Source organism: Coregonus lavaretus, assembly GCF_964263955.1.
Source record: "Coregonus lavaretus genome assembly, chromosome: 34".
Taxonomy (NCBI): domain Eukaryota; kingdom Metazoa; phylum Chordata; class Actinopteri; order Salmoniformes; family Salmonidae; genus Coregonus; species Coregonus lavaretus.
Window position 1 is genome coordinate 18,441,878 of NC_140021.1, and position 20,064 is coordinate 18,461,941.

General features: G+C 44.3%; 1 protein-coding gene across 1 annotated transcript in view; it reads left to right on the forward strand.

The window, feature by feature from the left end:
• The window catches only part of LOC311109009 (glycogen debranching enzyme-like), a gene marked incomplete at its 5' end in the record, with an annotated part of 34,501 nt that overhangs the window by 8,926 nt on the left and 5,511 nt on the right, over positions 1-20,064 (forward strand). Inside the window, 21 exons of the mRNA XM_084151792.1 lie at positions 138-325; positions 5,731-5,854; positions 6,323-6,486; positions 11,050-11,151; positions 11,349-11,504; positions 11,866-12,016; positions 12,219-12,343; positions 12,667-12,779; positions 12,965-13,099; positions 13,299-13,429; positions 13,700-13,836; positions 14,168-14,301; positions 14,510-14,685; positions 14,865-14,967; positions 15,203-15,428; positions 15,768-15,879; positions 15,978-16,113; positions 16,267-16,379; positions 16,593-16,804; positions 18,918-19,015; positions 19,907-19,994. Coding sequence (XP_084007918.1) covers positions 138-325; positions 5,731-5,854; positions 6,323-6,486; positions 11,050-11,151; positions 11,349-11,504; positions 11,866-12,016; positions 12,219-12,343; positions 12,667-12,779; positions 12,965-13,099; positions 13,299-13,429; positions 13,700-13,836; positions 14,168-14,301; positions 14,510-14,685; positions 14,865-14,967; positions 15,203-15,428; positions 15,768-15,879; positions 15,978-16,113; positions 16,267-16,379; positions 16,593-16,804; positions 18,918-19,015; positions 19,907-19,994 — 2,924 coding nt within the window. The remainder of the gene's footprint in view (positions 1-137; positions 326-5,730; positions 5,855-6,322; positions 6,487-11,049; positions 11,152-11,348; positions 11,505-11,865; positions 12,017-12,218; positions 12,344-12,666; positions 12,780-12,964; positions 13,100-13,298; positions 13,430-13,699; positions 13,837-14,167; positions 14,302-14,509; positions 14,686-14,864; positions 14,968-15,202; positions 15,429-15,767; positions 15,880-15,977; positions 16,114-16,266; positions 16,380-16,592; positions 16,805-18,917; positions 19,016-19,906; positions 19,995-20,064) is intronic.

A 20,064-nucleotide genomic window follows, 5' to 3' on the forward strand; every position in this document is an offset into this window, starting at 1 on the left:
TCCAGCCTATGTCAGAAGATAAAGACGTACTTTTCCCTGAGAAATGTGACTATTTTTAATATAAGGTTTAGATATCATTGATTTCAACCTGACTAGTGTGATGGTGTGTAACTCCCCTGTGTCGTCCCTGCCTCTAGGCTCTAACGTGTACCTGAGGAGAGAGCTGATCTGCTGGGGAGACAGTGTGAAGCTGCGTTACGGTGAGAAACCAGAGGACTGCCCCTACCTGTGGGCCCACATGAAGAAGTACACAGAGATCACAGCTAAACACTTTGCGGGTGTGCGCTTGGACAACTGTCACTCCACTCCTCTACATGTGGCCGAGGTACAGTATGCTGATCTGACTGTAGATGCACCATTCATAGCTACATATCCTGGTGAATATTTTCAGTGATACTCTTAGGGTGCGTTCGTAAATTCACTTTGGCTATCTGCTCCGATTTCAGAGCACTCTCGTCTGAGAGTACCAGAGCGCAGAATAACTGATGAATTTACGAACGAGCAACACCCGCTGAATATGACCGGTGTCAGTAAACACCGGCAAAAAAAGTGAAATTGTTGCCAGCAGCACAGTTAGTCACTAACGCTTTATAAAACATAAACTATCTAGCCAGGTCTGCAAGGACGAGTAAAATGGTCAGAGTGAGGTGTTCTCTCATTTGTGTCTAGCAAGCTAGCCAACTTTAGCCAGTTAGCTTGGGTGCTTGACTGCCATTGTGAAGTCAGAACGCTTGGATAAACTCTACTCCTTGGCCAGATCGTCCAGTGTGCACTCTGAATGCTCTGAGATTGAAACGCTCTGAATTTACGAACAGACAATCTGACAACGCTCTGAATTTACGAATGACCCAGAGCGCGCTCTGACACACTGGAGGCAATTTAACAACGCACCCTTGGTCATGTAGTGTATGTGGACACCTGCTCGTCGAACATCTCATTCCAAAATCATGGGCATTAATATGGAGTTGGTCCCCCCTTTGCTGCTATAACAGCCTCCACTCTTCTGGGAAGGCTTTCCACTAGATGTTGGAACATTGCTGCTGGGACTTGCTTCCATTCAGCCACAAGAGCATTAGTGAGGTCGAGCATTAGTGAGGTCGAGCACTGATGTTGGGCAGTTAGGCCTGGCTCGCAGTCGGCGTTCCAATTCATCCCAAAGGTGTTCGATGGGGTTGATCAGGGCTCTGTGAAGGCCAGTCAAGTTCTTCCACACCGATCTCGACAAACCATTTCTGTATGGACCCTGCTTTGTACACGGGGGCATTGTCATGCTGGAACAGGAAAGGGCCTTCCCTAAACTGTTGCCACAAAGTTGGAAGCACAGAATCGTCTAGAATGTCATTGTATGCTGTAGCGTTAAGATGTCCCTTTACTGGAACTAAGGGGCCTAGGCCGAACCATGAAAAACAGCCCCAGACCATTATTCCTCCTCTTACCAAACTTGGCACTATGCATTTGGGCAGGTAGCGTTCTCCTGGAATCCGCCAAATACAGATTTGTCCGTCGGCCTGCCAGATGGTGAAGCATGATTCATCACTCCAGAGAACGCGTTTCCACTGCTCCAGAGTCCAATGGCGGCGAGCTTTACACCACTCCAGCCGACGCTTGGTATTGCGCATGGTGATCTTAGGCTTGTGTGCGGCTGCTCGGCCATGGAAACCCATTTCATGAAGCTCCAGACTAACAGTTATTGTACTGACGTTGCTTCCTGAGGCAGTTTTGAACTCGGTAGTGAGTGTTTCATCCAAGGACAGAATATTTTTACGCGCTTCAGCACTCGGCGTTCCCGTTCTGTGAGCTTGTGTGGCCTACCACTTTGCGGCTGAGCCGTTGTTGCTCCTAGACTTTCCACTTAACAATAACAGCACTTGCAGTTGACCGCGGCAGCTCTAGCAGGGCAGAAATTTGACCAACTGACTCGTTGGAAAGGTGGCATCCTATGACGGTGCGACATTGAAAGTCATATACACTGCTCAAAAAAATAAAGGGAACACTTAAACAACACAATGTAACTCCAAGTCAATCACACTTCTGTGAAATCAAACTGTCCACTTAAGAAGCAACACTGATTGACAATAAATTTCACATGCTGTTGTGCAAATGGAATAGACAACAGGTGGAAATTATAGGCAATTAGCAAGACACCCCCAATAAAGGACTGGTTTTGCAGGTGGTGACCACAGACCACTTCTCAGTTCCTATGCTTCCTGGCTGATGTTTTGGTCACTTTTGAATGCTGGCGGTGCTTTCACTCTAGTGGTAGCATGAGACGGAGTCTACAACCCACACAAGTAGCTCAGGTAGTGCAGCTCATCCAGGATGGCACATCAATGCGAGCTGTGGCAAGAAGGTTTGCTGTGTCTGTCAGCGTAGTGTCCAGAGCATGGAGGCGCTACCAGGAGACAGGCCAGTACATCAGGAGACGTGGAGGAGGCCGTAGGAGGGCAACAACCCAGCAGCAGGACCTCTACCTCCGCCTTTGTGCAAGGAGGAGCAGGAGGAGCACTGCCAGAGCCCTGCAAAATGACCTCCAGCAGGCCACAAATGTGCATGTGTCTGCTCAAACGGTCAGAAACAGACTCCATGAGGGTGGTATGAGGGCCCGACGTCCACAGGTGGGGGTTGTGCTTACAGCCCAACACCGTGCAGGACGTTTGGCATTTGCCAGAGAACACCAAGATTGGCAAATTCGCCACTGGCGCCCTGTGCTCTTCACAGATGAAAGCAGGTTCACACTGAGCACGTGACAGACGTGACAGAGTCTGGAGACGCCGTGGAGAACGTTCTGCTGCCTGCAACATCCTCCAGCATGACCGGTTTGGCGGTGGGTCAGTCATGGTGTGGGGTGGCATTCCTCCATGTGCTCGCCAGAGGTAGCCTGACTGCCATTAGGTACCGAGATGAGATCCTCAGACCCCTTGTGAGACCATATGCTGGTGCGGTTGGCCCTGGGTTCCTCCTAATGCAAGACCATGCTAGACCTCATGTGGCTGGAGTATGTCAGCAGTTCCTGCAAGAGGAAGGCATTGATGCTATGGACTGGCCCGCCCGTTCCCCAGACCTGAATCCAATTGAGCACATCTGGGACATCATGTCTCGCTCCATCCACCAACGCCACATTGCACCACAGACTGTCCAGGAGTTGGCGGATGCTTTAGTCCAGGTCTGGGAGGAGATCCCTCAGGAGACCATTCGCCACCTCATCAGGAGCATGCCCAGGCGTTGTAGGGAGGTCATACAGGCACGTGGAGGCCACACACACTACTGAGCCTCATTTTGACTTGTTTTAAGGACATTACATCAAAGTTGGATCAGCCTGTAGTGTGGTTTTCCACTTTAATTTTGAGGGTGACTCCAAATCCAGACCTCCATGGGTTGATACATTTGATTTCCATTGATAATTTTTGTGTGATTTTGTTGTCAGCACATTCAACTATGTAAAGAAAAAAGTATTTAATAAGATTATTTCATTCAGATCTAGGATGTGTTATTTTAGTGTTCCCTTTATTTTTTTGAGCAGTGTATATAGATATAGAGAGATCGATAGAGTATGTGTTTTTCTTAAGTCAACAATAGGCAGGTTTCCATTGACCCATGTTTATTCGATAAAAGCAATGTCGGCCAAAAATTGTGTAGTGGAAACGGTAGATCTAAGATACATTTTCTAAAGATCGACAACATTTTTATCCGTTCGATAAGGGTGGATTTCTCTTTTGTCTAGCTTTCTTTTATTGTGACAAATGATGATGGAAACTGTTTTTCGGATAAATGATGATTGCTGAATCATTTTGAAGGTACGCGGAGCAGGTGATGTCACCACGTAACTATAAAGCTCCACTGCACATTTAATTCTAAATGTCAGTTGCATGCAAAATCAAAATTTTCAACTAGGCTATAAAAATAATGTTGCATTCTATCCATGCTGGCTTTTGCGGGCTGGCTACCTGAGACATAAAATAAATAGGTGGGAGGACATTCAGGCTGTCGGCAATTTATTAATGCACAATCTGCCTAAATGGGTAATGGAAACACTTTAACCACTCAAGTTTTTATTCGACACTAGGGTTTTGTTAAAATGTTTTTTTTTTAGGTGTGACGTCATTATGTCCAGCTGTTTTTATCGACACAAGATTAGTTAAATGGAAATTCACCCTAGCAGGAAATTGTCGCATCTATACTGAACAAAAATATAAATGCAACATGTAAAGTGTTGGTCCCATGTTTCATGAGCTGTTGCCAGAGAATAGAATGTTTCTTTCTCTACGATAAGCTGCCTCCAACGTCATTTTAGAGAATTTGGCAGTACGTCCAACCGGCCTCACAACCGCAGATAACGTGTAACCACGCCAGCCCAGGACCTCCACATCCGGCTTCTTCACCATCGGGATTGTCTGAGACCAGCCACGCGGACAGCTGATGAAACTGAGGAGTATTTCTGTCTGTAATGGCTGCGCCCCTACTCAGTCATGTGAAATCTATAGATTAGGGCCTAATGAATTTATTTCAATTGACTGATTTCCTTATATGAACTTTAAATCAGTGAAATTGTTGCATATTGCCTTTATATTTTTGTTCAGTATATTTTCTATGCAAACTTTCTAAATGTCGAGAAAAAAACATAGCTACTATCCTCTTTTTATTGCTCAGGGCAAAACTTTAAAATCTCTTCAGAAAGTTTTCTAGTCTCAGAATGTGTGATTCTATTTGCTGTTCCTGCCCTCGTGTATACAGTACATTCAGAAAGTATTCAGACCCCTTGACTTTTTCCACATTTTGTTACGTTACAGCCTTATTCTAAAATTGATTAAATATGTATTTCTTCTCATCAATCTACACACAATACCAAATAATGACAAAGCAAAAAAAGGTTTTTTGAAATGTTTGCATATTTATATAATGTTATTGTGTAGGAAATTATGACACTTTTCATCATGCATATAAAGGCTTTATGAATGCTACATGTCACCACTCTTAAGTAAAGTGTTACCTTGTGCTCTGTAGGCGATGCTGGCAACAGCCAGGGCGGTCAGACCTAACCTCTATGTGATAGCTGAACTCTTTACGGGCAGCGAGCTGATTGACAATGTGTTTGTAAACCGCCTGGGGATTACCAGTCTGGTCAGAGGTACTGCTACTGCCCTGTTGCACTGTAGGACTGTGCGAACTGGACTGATGCGTTGTTCTGACTGAGCATGACACTAAATATGTGTCTTTGTCTTTTCTGTTTTCTTTCTTTCTTTCTTTCGATCATCTTATTCCACTCTTCTACCATGGGCTTACTTTGAATCTGACATTTTCATCATACTTATCCTGTTCACATTTTTTTTTTACAAATCCCAAACCCTGAAATATAACTATATTATTCATTATCACCATCTCTTCATTCATTAAAATCTTTACTACCTTTCCCAACACTACTTTCCTGTTTTTCCCACCATTAACCTTTTCATTGCATGGTAATTGACACTTTGCATGTCCCCCCTCTCCTCTGTGTGGGTTGTTTTCATATTTACCCTCTTTCTTGCCCAGCCTGTACCCCTTCACATCTCTCCTCCTCTCTCGTCTCATATCTATCTCTTTCTAAATCCCCTTCTCTCCTCTGTTCCTCCTATATTTTCTCATCTCTATGTCCAAACCCTCTCTCCTCCCTTCCCCCACATGCCTGTCTTGCATTGTGTGCCCTGGCGTTGGCCTGTGTGTTGTGGTGTGGGTGGCCTGTGCTGTATGTAGTACATGCTGGAGAGAGCTCGCCAGCTGAAGCCTGACCTGTATGTGGTGGCTGAGCTGTTCACGGGCAGCGAGGAGCTGGACAATGTCTTTGTCACTAGACTGGCCATTACCTCCCTCATCAGAGGTAAGAGCCTGGGAAATGCACAAATGGCACATAATCTATAGCCTGACTGCCAGTCTATTTGTGCAATCACGCAAACTCCTTGACAGTGAGCAATGGAGTTGACAAGAGCACAAACAGATCTGAGACCAGGCTACACATCTGGTAGAAATAGAAAAGTAAATGTTTTCTGTTTTGCTTCAACATGTGGCATGGATATGCGTTAGTGAAGTTGGTATTGGCTTTGTTCATGGTATGAAATGCCTTATGAAATATTGATACACAGGAAACTGAATGAATCTGCAATTGATCGTCTCTTGGCTAAAAAGTACTGTTGGTGGTAATATTTTAAAGTAAACTATGAAATCATTAACAAATTCAATCAGCCAGGGTTATTTGTTTTCTTATAAATGACTGCAATGACCATATTGGCTATAACTATTTGCCTGTTCTACAATAACAATATAATCTGTCTCTCTCTGTCTTCCTCAGAGGCTATGAGTGCAGGGGACAGTCACGAGGAGGGCAGGCTGGTCTACAGGTTTGGTGGAGAGCCTGTGGGCTCGTTCGTCCAGCCCAGCATCAGACCTCTGGTGCCCTCTATCGCCCACGCCATGTTCCTGGATGTTACCCATGACAACGAGTGCCCTGTCCAGGTAGTTTGCAGTATGTAGCTGGGATTACCCATGACAAGTCCTCTATTCAGGTAGAGTACAGTATGTACAGTTGAAGTCGGAAGTTTACATACACCTTAGCCAAATACATTTAAACTCAGTTTTTCACAATTCCTGACATTTAATCCTAGTAAAAATACCCTGTCTTAGGTCAGTTAGGATCACCACTTTATTTTAAGAATGTGAAATGTTAGAATAATAGTAGAGGGAATGATTTATTTCAGCTTTTATTTCTTTCATCACATTCCCAGTGGGTCAGAAGTTTACATACACTCAATTAGTATTTGGTAGCATTGCCTTTAAATTGTTTAACTTGGGTCAAACGTTTCAGGTAGCCTTCCACAAGCTTCCCACAATAAGTTGGGTGAATTTTGGCCCATTCCTCCTGACAGAGCTGGTGTAACTGAGTCAGGTTTGTAGGCCTCCTTGTTCGCACACACTTTTTCAGTTCTGCCCACACATTTTCTAAAGGGTTGAGGTCAGGGCTTTGTGATGGCCACTCCAATACCTTGACTTTGTTGTCCTTAAGCCATTTTGCCACAACTTTGGAAGTATGCTTGGGGTCATTGTCCATTTGGAAGACCCATTTGCGACCAAGCTTTAACTTCCTGACTGATGTCTTGAGATGTTGCTTTAATATATCCACATAATTTTCCTTCCTCATGATGCCATCTATTTTGTGAAGTGCACCAGTCCCTCCTGCAGCAAAGCACCCCCACAGCATGATGCTGCCACCCCCGTGCTTCACGGTTGGGATGGTGTTCTTCGGCTTGCAAGCCACACCCTTTTTCCTCCAAACATAACGATGGTCATTATGGCCAAACAGTTCTATTTTTGTTTCATCAGACCAGAGGACATTTCTCCAAAAAGTACGATCTTTGTCCCCATGAAGTACGATCTTTGTCCCCATGTGTAGTTGCAAACCGTAGTCTAGCTTTTTTATGGCGGTTTTGGAGCAGTGGCTTCTTCCTTGCTGAGCGGCCTTTCAGGTTCTGTCAATATAGGACTCGTTTTACTGTAGATATAGATACTTTTGTACCTGTTTCCTCCAGCATCTTCACAAGGTCCTTTGCTGTTGTTCTGGGATTGATTTGCACTTTTCGCACCAAAGTACGTTAATCTCTAGGAGACAGAATGCGCCTCCTTCCTGAGCGGTATGACGGCTGTGTGGTCCCATGGTGTTTATACTTGCGTACTATTGTTTGTACAGATGAAGGTTGTACCTTCAGGCGTTTGGAAATTGCTCCCAAGGATGAACCAGACTTGTGGAGGTCTACAATTTTTTTTCTGAGGTCTTGGCTGATTTCTTTAGATTTTCCCATGATGTCAAGCAAAGAGGCACTGAATTTGAAGGTAGGCCTTGAAATACATCCACAGGTACACCTCCAATTGACTCAAATGATGTCAATTAGCCTATCAGAAGCTTCTAAAGCCATGGCATCATTTTCTGGAATTTTCCAAGCTGTTTAAAGGCATAGTCAACTTACTGTATGTAAACTTCTGACCCACTGGAATTGTGATACAGTGATTTCTAAGTAAAATAGTCTGTCTGTAAACAATTGTTGGAAAAATTACTTGTGTGATGCACAAAGTAGATGTCCTAACCGACTTGCCAAAACTATAGTTTGAGTCTCCCGAGTGGCGCAGTGGTCTAAGGCCACTAGAGGTCCTGGTTCGAATCCAGGCTCTGTCGTAGCCGGCCGCGACCGGGAGACCCATGGGGTGGCGCGCAATTGGCCCAGCGTCGTCCAGGGTAGGGGAGGGAATGGCCGGCAGGGATGTAGCTCAGTTGATAGATCATGGCGTTTGCAACGCCAGGGTTGTGGGTTCGATTCCCACAGGGGGTATGAAAAAAAATTATGTATGCACTAACTGTAAGTCGCTCTGGATAAGAGTGTCTGCTAAATGACTAAAATGTAAAAATGTAAATGTTAACAAGAAATTTGTGGAGTGGTTGAAAAACGAGTTTTAATGACTCCAACCTAAGTGTATGTAAACTTCTGACTTCAACTGTATATTACCCATGACAACGAGTGTCCTAATTAGATAGTGTACAATATGTCGCTGGGATTTGTCAACATCCCTATTTATACTGAACTAAAATATAAACGCAACATGTAAAGTGTTTGTCCCATGTTTCATGAGCTGAAATGAAATATCCACATTTTTTTACATAAGCACTTATTTCTCTCAAATTGTGTGCACAAATTTGTTTATATCCCTGTTGGTGAGCATTTCTCCTTTGCCAAGATAATCCATCCACCTGACAGGTGTGGCGTATCAAGAAGCTGATTAGATAGCATGATCATTACAGAGTGCACCTTGTGCTGGGGACAATAAAAGGCCACTCTAAAATGTGCAGTTTTGTTACACAACACAATGCCACAGATGTCTCAAGTTTTGAGGGAGCATGCAATTGGCATGCTAACTGCAGTAATGTCCACCAGCGCTGTTGCCAGATAATTTATTGTTCATTTCTCTATCATAAGCCGCCTCCAACGTTGTTTTAGAGAATTCGGCAGTATGTCCAACCGGCCTCACAACTGCAGACCATGTGTATGGCGTCGTGTGGGCAAGCGGTTTGCTGATGTCAACGTTGTGAACAGAGTGCCCCATGGGGGCGGTGGGGTTATGGTATGGGCAGGCATAAGCTACGGACAACGAATACAATTGCAATTTATTGATGCCAATTTTAATGCACAGAGATACCGTGACGAGATCCTGAGGCCCATTGTCGTGCCATTCATCCGCCGCCATCACCTCATGTTTCAGCATGATAATGCACAGCCCCATATCGCAAGGATCTCTACACAATTCCAGGAAGCTGAAAATGTCCCAGTTCTTCCATGGCCTGCATACTCACCATACATGTCACCCATTGAGCATCTTTGGGATGCTCAGGATCAACGTGTTCGACAGCGTGTTCCAGTTCCCGCCAATATCCAGCAAGCCATTGAAGAGGAGTGGGACAACATTCCACAGGCCACAATCAACAGCCTGATCAACTCTATGCAAAGTGCAAATGGCGGTCACACCAGATATTGACTGGTTTTCTGATCCATGCCTCTACCTTTTTTTTTGAAGGCATCTTTAACCAACAGATGCATATCTGTATTCCCAGTCATGTGAAATCCATAGATTAGGGCCAAATGAATGGATTTAAATTGACTGATTTTCCTTATATGAACTGTAACTCAGTAAATAAAGTATTTGAAATTGCTGCGTTTTTTATATTTTTGTTCAGTATAGATATTAATGATATGACGTAGTATATGATATGCTTTATTCCATTTCACAGCTTTTCCTAATAACTAGATTACTGTCTAGTGTACATGTTCCCTATGTACAGTGCATTCGGAAAGTATTCAGACCACTTGACCTTTTCCACATTTTGTTACGTTACAGCCTTATTCTAAAATTTATGAAATTGTTTTTTTTCCGCCTCATCAATCTACACACAATACCCCATAATAGAAAACTGAAATATAACATTTACATAAGTATACAGATCCTTTACTCAGTACTTTGTTGAAGCACCTTTGGCAACGATTACAGCCTCGAGTCTTCTAGGGTATGACGCTACAAGCTTGGCACACCTGTATTTGGGGAGTTTCTCCCATTCTTCTCTGCAGATCCTCTCAAGCTCTCAATTCTGGAAGGTTCTCCTATCTCCACAGAGGAACTCTGGAGCTCTGTCAGAGTGACCATCGGGTTCTTGGTAACCTCCCTGACAAAGGCCCTTCTCCCCCGATTGCTCAGTTTGGCCAGGCGGCCAGCTCTAGGAAGAGTCTTGGTGGTTCCAAACTTCTTCCATTTAAAAATGATGGAGGCCACTGTGTTCTTGGGGACCTTCAACGCTGCAGACATTTTTTGGTACCCTTCCCCAGATATGTGCCTCGACACAATCCTGTCTCGGAGCTCTACTGACAATTCCTTCGACTTCATGGCTTGGTTTTTGCTCTGACATGCACTGTCAACTGTGGGACCTTATATAGCTCAGTTGGTAGAGCATGGCACTTGCAACGCCAGAGTTGTGGGTTCGTTTCCCACGGGGGGCCAGTATGAAAATGTATGCACTCATTAACTGTAAGTCGCTCTGGATAAGAGCGTCTGCTAAATGACTAAAATGTAAATATAGACAGGTGTATGCCTTTCCAAATCATGTCCAATCAATTGAATTTACCACAGGTGGACTCCAATCAAGTTGTAGAAACATCTCAAGGATGATCAATGGAAACAGATGCACCTGAGCTCAATTTCGAGTTCATAGCAAAGGGTCTGAATACTTATGTAAATAAAGTATTTCTGTTCTTTTTAAACCTGTTTTCGCTTTGTCATTTTGGGGTATTGTTTGTAGATTGATGAGGAAAACACTGAATTTAATCAATTTTAGAATAAGGCTGTAATGTAACAAAATTTGGAAAAAGTCAAGGGGTCTGTATACTTTCCGAATGCACTGTATGTATATAGTAGTGTTGTTGATCGATGTTGTGACTGTATGTGTTGATGGTGTTATTCATTTACTGTTCCTCTTCTGTGTTGTAGATTCGCTCTGCGTACGACTCCCTCCCAAGCTCTGCTATCGTCTCCATGGCCTGTTGTGCCACAGGAAGTACTAGAGGATACGACGAGCTGGTCCCTCACCAGGTAGGAAAGATGGCCATGATTATCAAAAGTGTGTGTGTTTGTGAGTATGTCATAAAGTGAGTTCACTTCTGATACAAAACTGTAAGCTAAAATCTCTTCTATTTTCATCTCGTCTATATTGAAACTGCTGACAATGTATGAAACGGACAGTGTTTAGTTCTAAGTTTGTATCCAACTTCCTGTGTGTTCTTGTGCAGATCTCTGTTGTGAAGGAGGAGCGCTTCTATCCCAAGTGGAACTCGGAGGCCAAGCCCTCCTCTGCAGGAGAGGTGAACTCCCAGAGTGGTATCATTGCCGGGAAACTGGCCCTCAACAAGCTACACGAAGAACTGTCCTCTAAGGGCTTCTCGCAGGTCAGATGTACTTCTAAGATCCACTCAGAGACATACACTGGGCACTTAGCCATGGGTACGGATGGGCAGCCAGCAATATGTCTTTGGACTGGTTTCCCAGACCCAGATTTAGCCTAACCCTGGACTATAAAGCATGCTCAATACAGAATCTCTATGGAAAGTGCTTTCTAGTCCAGGACCAGGCTTAATCTGGGCCATGGAAAACGGCCATCCAGAATTTGGACTAGGGGAACTAAACTGAATTCCTCAGGAAGGGACTTAACCTGAGAGAAGCAGAAACACTTTTGAGGGAATATTGAATTGTAGAGTTGCAGAGTAAGTGCTTCTACTGAAGAACACAACAAATAAGTGTGTGTTGCAGGTCTATGTGGACCAGGTGGATGAGGACATAGTGGCAGTAACCAGACATTGCCCCAGCACACACCAGTCTGTGGTAGCTGTGTGTCACACTGCCTTCAGGAACCCCAAGACCTATCAATATAGACAGGAGGTGCCCCCCATGTGCATCCCAGGTACAGGACCCCAGTGGCCCTCAGTCCTACTCCTGGAGAGCCACAGTCAAAAGGACAAAAGCCAGCAGTACTGTGGCTCTCTAGGAGCCAGATTGAGTATCACTGCAGTACACCATCAATCACTAATCATCCTGATATCACTTCCCTTAGTAGTTTCCATGAAAACCCAGATCAGGTCAGTGTCGACTGTGTTCTCCTGCAGGTAAAATAGAGGAGGTGGTCCTAGAGGCCAGGACTGTGGAGAGGATCGCTGGGTCGTACCAGAAAGACAGGAAGAGCATCAACGGTCTGCCTGACCACACGGTAGAGATCAGAGAACATATCCAGGTAACACGAGAACAGCACCATGGGAGTACAACTTTACACCCCAGTTTAGAATACTAGTTACAAGCTTATCTCTCTAGTCTATCATTCCCCTCTATTGAAAGAAGTGGGCCAGGATTTGCTCAGGTCACAGAGTTAGCCATGTTTGTTTTCTTGTTGATTGGTTATGGTAGTCTTGTACACACTTGGTAAATTACAGAGTATAGTGTAGCACAAAACAGGTTTTGTTCTTGGGTCACTTCAGTCTAAACACCTGTGTATGAGTTCTATTTCTTTTGTAAGGTACTGGTGGTCTATAATCTATTTCTACTCCAACTGTCTTGCAGCTACATGACAGCAAGATTGTGAAGCAGGCTGATGTCATGTGTAAGGGCCGCAGTGAATTTGTCCAGGAGATTGAATTTGAACACCTCACCCCTGGTAGTGTGATTGTGTTCAGGTAAGAATATAAGAACACACTGTCCTATTGCGATTATTCCAGGTGCTGTATGTGTCTCCAGGTGCTGTATGTGTCTCAGAGTAGGAGTCTCCCGTGTGTCCATACAATATGTATTATGATCTAAAAGCAAAAAACGGATCCTAAATCAGCACTCCTACTCTGTAACCCATGTTCTTTGTCCCCAGGGTGAGTCTGGACCCCAAGTCCCAAGAGCTGGTGGGGGTTCTGAGGAGACACCTGGTCCAGTTCAGTGACCATTACAAAACGGGCAGTGTGCCTGACAACGACGCCCCAGCCATACTCACTACTCCACTGGCAGCGTACGTATACTCAACATGATTTTTTTACTTTTGTGAGTAATCTCAGCCCATATCTCAGCTAATCTCTGACCCATGCATTGTAACATGAGACATGTTAACTAATTAAGCAACTGCTATAAGACCTTTCATAGGCTGTCTTCTACTAGTAAATGTTAATCTAGCCTACTGTTAATCTTCCTACCTGTCTGCTCCCTCCCAGTATTATGTCCAAGGTGACCCTGGCGGACATTAACGTGCTGCTTTTCCGTTGTGACGCTGAAGAGCAGGAGGACGGTGGAGGCTGCTACAACATCCCTTCCTGGATGAGTCTCAAGTATGGAGGGCTGCAAGGTACAAAACAAGGAGGGGGGGGGGGGAAGGTCGCGCTTCAGGGAAATCCATGACTCCTATTGCATATTGCATATTGCAGTGTTGCTCAACCGTTTTGTGCCGGGAACCGTAAAACGATGATCTTCCATTTACCAGTTGGGACTGCCAAGCTACCCTTCCTCCTTTTTAAGGACTAATTACATTAAAACTAGCACACATTGAAATTGATAAATGTATACATGTATGATGAGTTTGTTTGTTAGATGTATAGACCTCTTTTGACACTCTCAGGTCTGATGTCGGTGATGGGGGACATTCGTCCCAAAAACGACCTGGGCCACCCTTTCTGTGACAACCTGAGACAGGGGGATTGGATGATCGACTACGTCAGCAACCGGCTGGTCATCAAGGGAGGAGCACTGGGCGAGGTAAGACATGACAAACCTCACAATGGCTGCATCCCAAATGGCACCCTATTCCCTATGTAGTGCACGTGGCTCTGGTCAAAAGTAGTGCACTACCGTATATAGGGAATAGGGTGCTATTTGGCACTCAGACCTGGTCAAGATAATGTCTAGTCCTTTGGGTCCACTTTCAAAGGTTTTTGAGAGCCATGGTCATTTTTCAATTGGAACTTTACAGGTCCTTACCACTCATACTTGTTGTATTGCATTGATTAAGTATATTTAGCCTGCTAACTGGCCATAGACAAACAGAGTTTGCAGTTAAATGATATGATGTCTCGTGTTGTCCCTCCAGGTAGGCAAGTGGTTCCAGGCTATGTTCACCTATCTGAAGCACATCCCTCGCTACCTGGTGCCATGCTACTTCGACTCCATCATTGTTGGGGCCTATACTACCGCCTTGGATATTGTGTTCAGTAAAATGTCAAAGTAGGTTGAATAACAACCAGCTATTCCTATTCATTAATTAAATAGAAATGTGAATTTGTCAATGAGTATAGTAGTACATTTAATTTTAATTTTTATGCTGTTCTGAATGAAATGTGAAAGCTTGAAATCGTTCCTCCAACTTTTAAATTAATGACCTTGGGCAGTCCTTCAGCTTGTCATCTGTGTGTTTGTCCTCTGGTTCTCTAAGCTTCATCCAGACTGGTTCCACCCTGGTGAAGCAGTTAGCTCTGGGCTCAGTACAGATGTGTGGTGTGGGTCTGCACCCCGCTCTTCCCCCCCTCGCACCCACGCTGCATGACGTGCCCTACCGTCTCAACGACATTACCAACGAGAAGGAGCAGTGCTGTGTGTCACTGGCTGCAGGTAAGGTATTTAATTCAATTCAATACAACTTTATTCTGGGCAATCCCTACTGGGGAACGGCCTATCAGTCTATACTCTTACAGACATACAGATACACCCACACACTTTAGCTCCCTCCCTCTCTCTCTCTCTCTTTCTGTTACTGGTTGGCTAATAGTTATGTCTGTCTGATGTCACAGGTCTTCCTCATTTTGCGGCTGGGATCTTCCGTTGCTGGGGCCGGGACACATTCATCGCCCTGCGAGGTCTGATGCTGGTGACAGGAAGACACCTGGAGGCTAGGTACATGTCACACTCTCTAGTAGAATATCGGTGTCCTACCTGATGAATGGGTATATATTTGTCCTTTGAAAATAATATAGTAACAAGGAAGTAAGAAACTCCAGGACACCTGTGGTCTTGGATGCTGCCAAACAATTGAATGGATTTCACACCACTGTTTTGGTCGACCATCATCAGAGTTATAAAGATAAATCCTTGAATTAATGTGTCTGGTATCTGTCACTGTTTTCCACAGAAACATAATCCTGGCTTTTGCTGGCACCCTGAGGTACGGCCTGATCCCCAACCTGCTGGGACAGGGGACTGACGCCCGCTATAACTGCCGTGATGCAGTATGGTGGTGGCTGCAGTGCATCCAGTACTACTGCAACATGGTGCCTGACGGAGTCAACATCCTCATGTGCCCTGTGTCAAGGATGTACCCCACCAACGTGTCTGAGCCACAGCCCACTGGAGCCTGGGTGGGTACACACAAACTTACACACACACACACACACACACACAATCCACAGCCCGCCAGTGCATGAGTAAGGGCCATGGTGGTCTCGCTTGGCCACCGCAATACTTTGTCTGGCTCATGAGACTAGGGCATGTCGGGGGTTAAACAGCTTGGTTAGAGCAGCCTATTGAGATTTCATACTCTGTGTAGATCTGAAGATGCAGTAAAAAAAAAAAAAAAAGTTTATTGTTTGAAGTTCAAACAAGCACTTTTAGACAGGACAGTTGGACTTGTTTTATCAATTCCATTTAGTCATTCCTTATTGACTGCCCATATCAAATTGTATCTGTGAACCCTGCAGATCCAGCCCCTGTATGATGTCATTCATGAGGCGATGACACGTCACATGCAGGGCACGGAGTTCAGGGAGAGGGACGCTGGACCACAGATAGATCGCAACATGACCGATGAAGGCAAGACACACACAGACATTACACACACATGCAAATCTGGAGGCATGATTGATCAGCTATTTACGTGTTTTATCATAACGATTGTCTTTCCCTACCAGGGTTTAATATTGAGGCCAAGGTGAATGAAGACACTGGGTTTGTCTATGGAGGAAATCGTTTCAACTGTGGGACATGGATGGACAAGATGGGAGAGAGTGACAAGGCTCATAACAAAGGAATCCCAGCTACACCTAGGTACTGTACTGTTTTCCTCTCCTTTGGTAAAGAGTTTCCTAGTCTTCACTCAGTCTAGGAGAATTGTAGTATGTGCAGTGCTTGTTGTTTTTTCCCCTTGAGTTAAGTGTTTTCACAATGGTTTGTGTGTGTGCGTGCCTGCGTTTCTTCCAGGGATGGCTCTGCAGTGGAAATAGTGGGTCTCTGTAAGTCCACTGTGCGCTGGTTAGTGGACCTTCATACGCACGGCTTCTTCCCTTACGCAACCCTCACCATCCGTAGAGAAGGTACGTTCTGGAATAAACCCAAATCTCCATGTTTTTCCCAGCTTTCTCACATCCTCAACATTTTTCTAAAATTAGACCATTACAACAATTGGTATACTACTACTTAGTATTTTCAGATGTTGAAATCTGTATTTTAAACAATATACCTCACTAGAGTTTTAAAATTGTTGTATTTTGTTAGTAGTGAAGCTAGACATATCTGTTCTGTTCTAGGACGTAACATCTCTGTGCCCTATGAAGAGTGGAACAGAAAGATCCAGGAGAACTTTGAGAAGATGTTCTACGTGTCTCACGACCTTCAGGACTCCAATGAGAAACACCCAGACCTGGTGCACAAGAGAGGCATCTACAAGGACAGCTATGGGGCCTCCAGTCCCTGGTGTGACTACCAGCTCAGGCCTAACTTCACTATCGCCATGGTGGTGGTAAGCACTGTTCCTTTTTACTGCCTCATTAGCCTTGTAACTAATGTCGTAGCGTCCTGTCCAAGGAGTGTACTACATCAAACTGCCTCACGCTAAAGAAACAGGAAGATAGGCCCCTACCCTATGGGCCGATCTGGCACTAAGGCTTACCTACTTACTTCATCAGTGTTGTAGTTACTACAGTGCCTTCATCCCCCTTGGCGTTTTTCCTATTTTGTTGCATTACAACCTGTAATTTAAATGGACTTTTATTTGGATTTCATGTAATGGACATACACAAAATAGTCCAAATTGGTGAAATGAAATGAAAAAAAGTACTTGTTTCAAGAAATTCAAAAAAAAAAAATACTAACTAACTAATTATGTGACTTCTGAAGGTAATTGGTTGCACCATATCTTATTTAGGGGATTCATAGCAAAGGGGGTGAATACATATGCACGCACCACTTCCACACAGGTGTACTTTATTTATGTGTCACATGATCTGTCACATGATCTCAGTATATTTGCACCTGTTCTGAAAGGCCCCAGAGTCTGCAACACCACTAAGCAAGGGGCACCACTAAGCAAGGGGCACCACCAAGCAAGCGGCACCATGAAGACTAAGGAGCTCTCCAAACAGGTCAGGGACAAAGTTGTGGAGAAGTACAGATCAGGGTTGGGTTATAAAAAAAAATATCAGAAACGTTGAACATCCCACAGAGCACCATTAAACCCATTATTAAAAAATGGAAAGAATATGGCACCACAACAAACCTGCCAAGAGAGGGCCGCCCACCAAAACTCACAGACTAAGCAAGGAGGGCATTAATCAGAGCGGTAACAAAGAGACCAAAGATAATCCTGAAGGAGCTGCAAAGCTCCACAGCGGAGATTGGAGCATCTGTCCATAGGACCACTTTAAGCCGTACACTCCACAGAGCTGGGCTTTACGGAAGAGTGGCCAGAAAAAAGCCATTGCTTAAAGAAAAAAATAAGCAAACACGTTTGGTGTTCGCCAAAAGGCATGTGAGAGACTCCCCAAACATATGGAAGAAGGTACTCTGGTCAAATGACTCAAATTGAGCTTTTTGGCCATCAAGGAAAACGCTATGTCTGGGGCAAACCCAACACCTCTCATCACCCCGAGAACACCATCACCACAGTGAAGCATGGTGGTGGCAGCATCATGCTGTGGGGATGTGTTTCATCGGCAGGGACTTGGAAACTGGTCAGAATTGAAGGAATGATGGATGGCGCTTAATACAGGGAAATTCTTGAGGGAAACCTGTTTGTCATCCAGAGATTTGAGACTGGGACAGAGGTTCACCTTCCAGCAGGACAATGGCCCTAAGCATACTGCTAAAGCAACACTCGAGTGGTTTAAGGGGAAACATTTAAATGTCTTGGAATGGCCTAGTCAAACCCCAGACCTCAATCCAATTGAGAATATGTGGTATGACTTAAAGATTGCTGTACACCAGTGGAACCCATCCAACTTGAAGGAGCTGGAGCAGTTTTGCCTTGAAGAATGGGCAAAAGTCCCAGTGGCTAGATGTGCCAAGCTTATAGAGACATACCCCAAGAGACTTGCAGCTGTAATTGCTGCAAAAGGTGGCTCTACAAAGTATTGACTTTGGGGGGGGGGGGGGGGGGGGGGGGGGTTCTTTTTCTTGTTTCACAAGAAAAAATATTTTATATATTTTAAATATTTTTAATATCTTCAAAGTGGTAGGCATGTTGTGTAAATCAAATGATACAAACCCCCAAAAAATCCATTTTAATTCCAGGTTGTAAGGCAACAAAATAGGAAAAATGCCAAGGGGGGGTGAATACTTTCGCAAGCCACTGTAAGCTAGTCAGTGCTCTGGTTAACCCTAACCCTCTCAATGTGGGGGAAGAAAAGGTTTTCACACATTTCTGTCCCTAATAGCCCTGCTGCTGTAAGACAGGTCTCTGGCTAACCCTAACCCTCTCAATGTGGGTGTACTAAGGTTACCAATGTATTTGTGCTGCTGAACATTATTTGAGTCTTGCAAACCAATTTACTGTCAAAATGTATCACTTTTACAAGTTGTCTTCTTAGGTCGAGTATCTCAGCTCTGTGTGTACCTTCTCTCTCTGTGTTCTCCAGGCTCCAGAGCTGTTCACAGTGGAAAGGGCCTGGGAGGCACTAGAGATGGCAGAGAAGAAGCTGCTCGGCCCCCTGGGAATGAAGACGTTGGATCCAGAGTGAGTGGCATGCTTCATCCATACCCTCATTTACAGTAACACAGTCACTCTGTTGCTTTATTTAGACATCGGAACAGCAGAGAGGGTAGAGGACAGATAAAGAGGATCAACAGTTAAGAAATTGGTGGCGCATCAGGGATTCATTCTGAAGTAGTCTGTGTTACCTACTAGACTAGACCAATGATGGATACAAACTCTGGATTGCTGATGCTATGTATTGGCCAATGAGAGGCTTTGAAGCCACCTGCCACCATATTGGTACTCCTCACAAGGAGCAGTCCTCCATAGGAATGAATGGTATTCTACAGTATTCCAATTAATTGTTTCAAGGACAAAATTACATATATTTAAGTATTTATTTATTGTAGTGGGGACATGTAGTAACAGTAGTACTCTCAAAAAAAATACTTTAAGGTAAATGTTCAGTTCACGTAAAATAATTAAAAAGTATGTATTAAGGTGTTTGTAATAGAATATATTTTTGCAAAAATGAAGACATTACTAAATGCATTTTTATAGCTTCTCAAATATGTTTTACAATGGTGGAAGATTAGAAAAATGGGTGTACAGGGCTTCAAAACATTGCCCCCTGTCAGTCATGTAGGGTACATACACATCATTAGACTAGACCTGGATTTCCCAAACTCGGTCGTCCTGACCCCAAGGGGTGCACGTTTTGGTTTTTGCCCTAGCACTACACAGCTAATTCAAATGATCAACTAATCATCAAGCTTTGATCATTTGAATTAGCTGTGTAGTGTTAGGGCAAAATACCAAAATGTGCACTCCTTGGGGTCAAGAGGACCGAGTTTGGGTCCTGGACTAGACCCAGATCTGGCACTACAGTTGTCCCACAGTTAACGTTTTCTCTCTTTCTTTCCCCTCATAAAGTGACATGAAGTACTGTGGTGTCTACGATAATGCTCTGGATAGTAAGAATTTCAATGTTGCTAAGGGCTTCAACTACCATCAAGGACCTGTAAGTAAATTTATTGCGGCCCACATAAACATTTGTCAGTAGACAGGAACTTTATGGCGACTGTATGGTA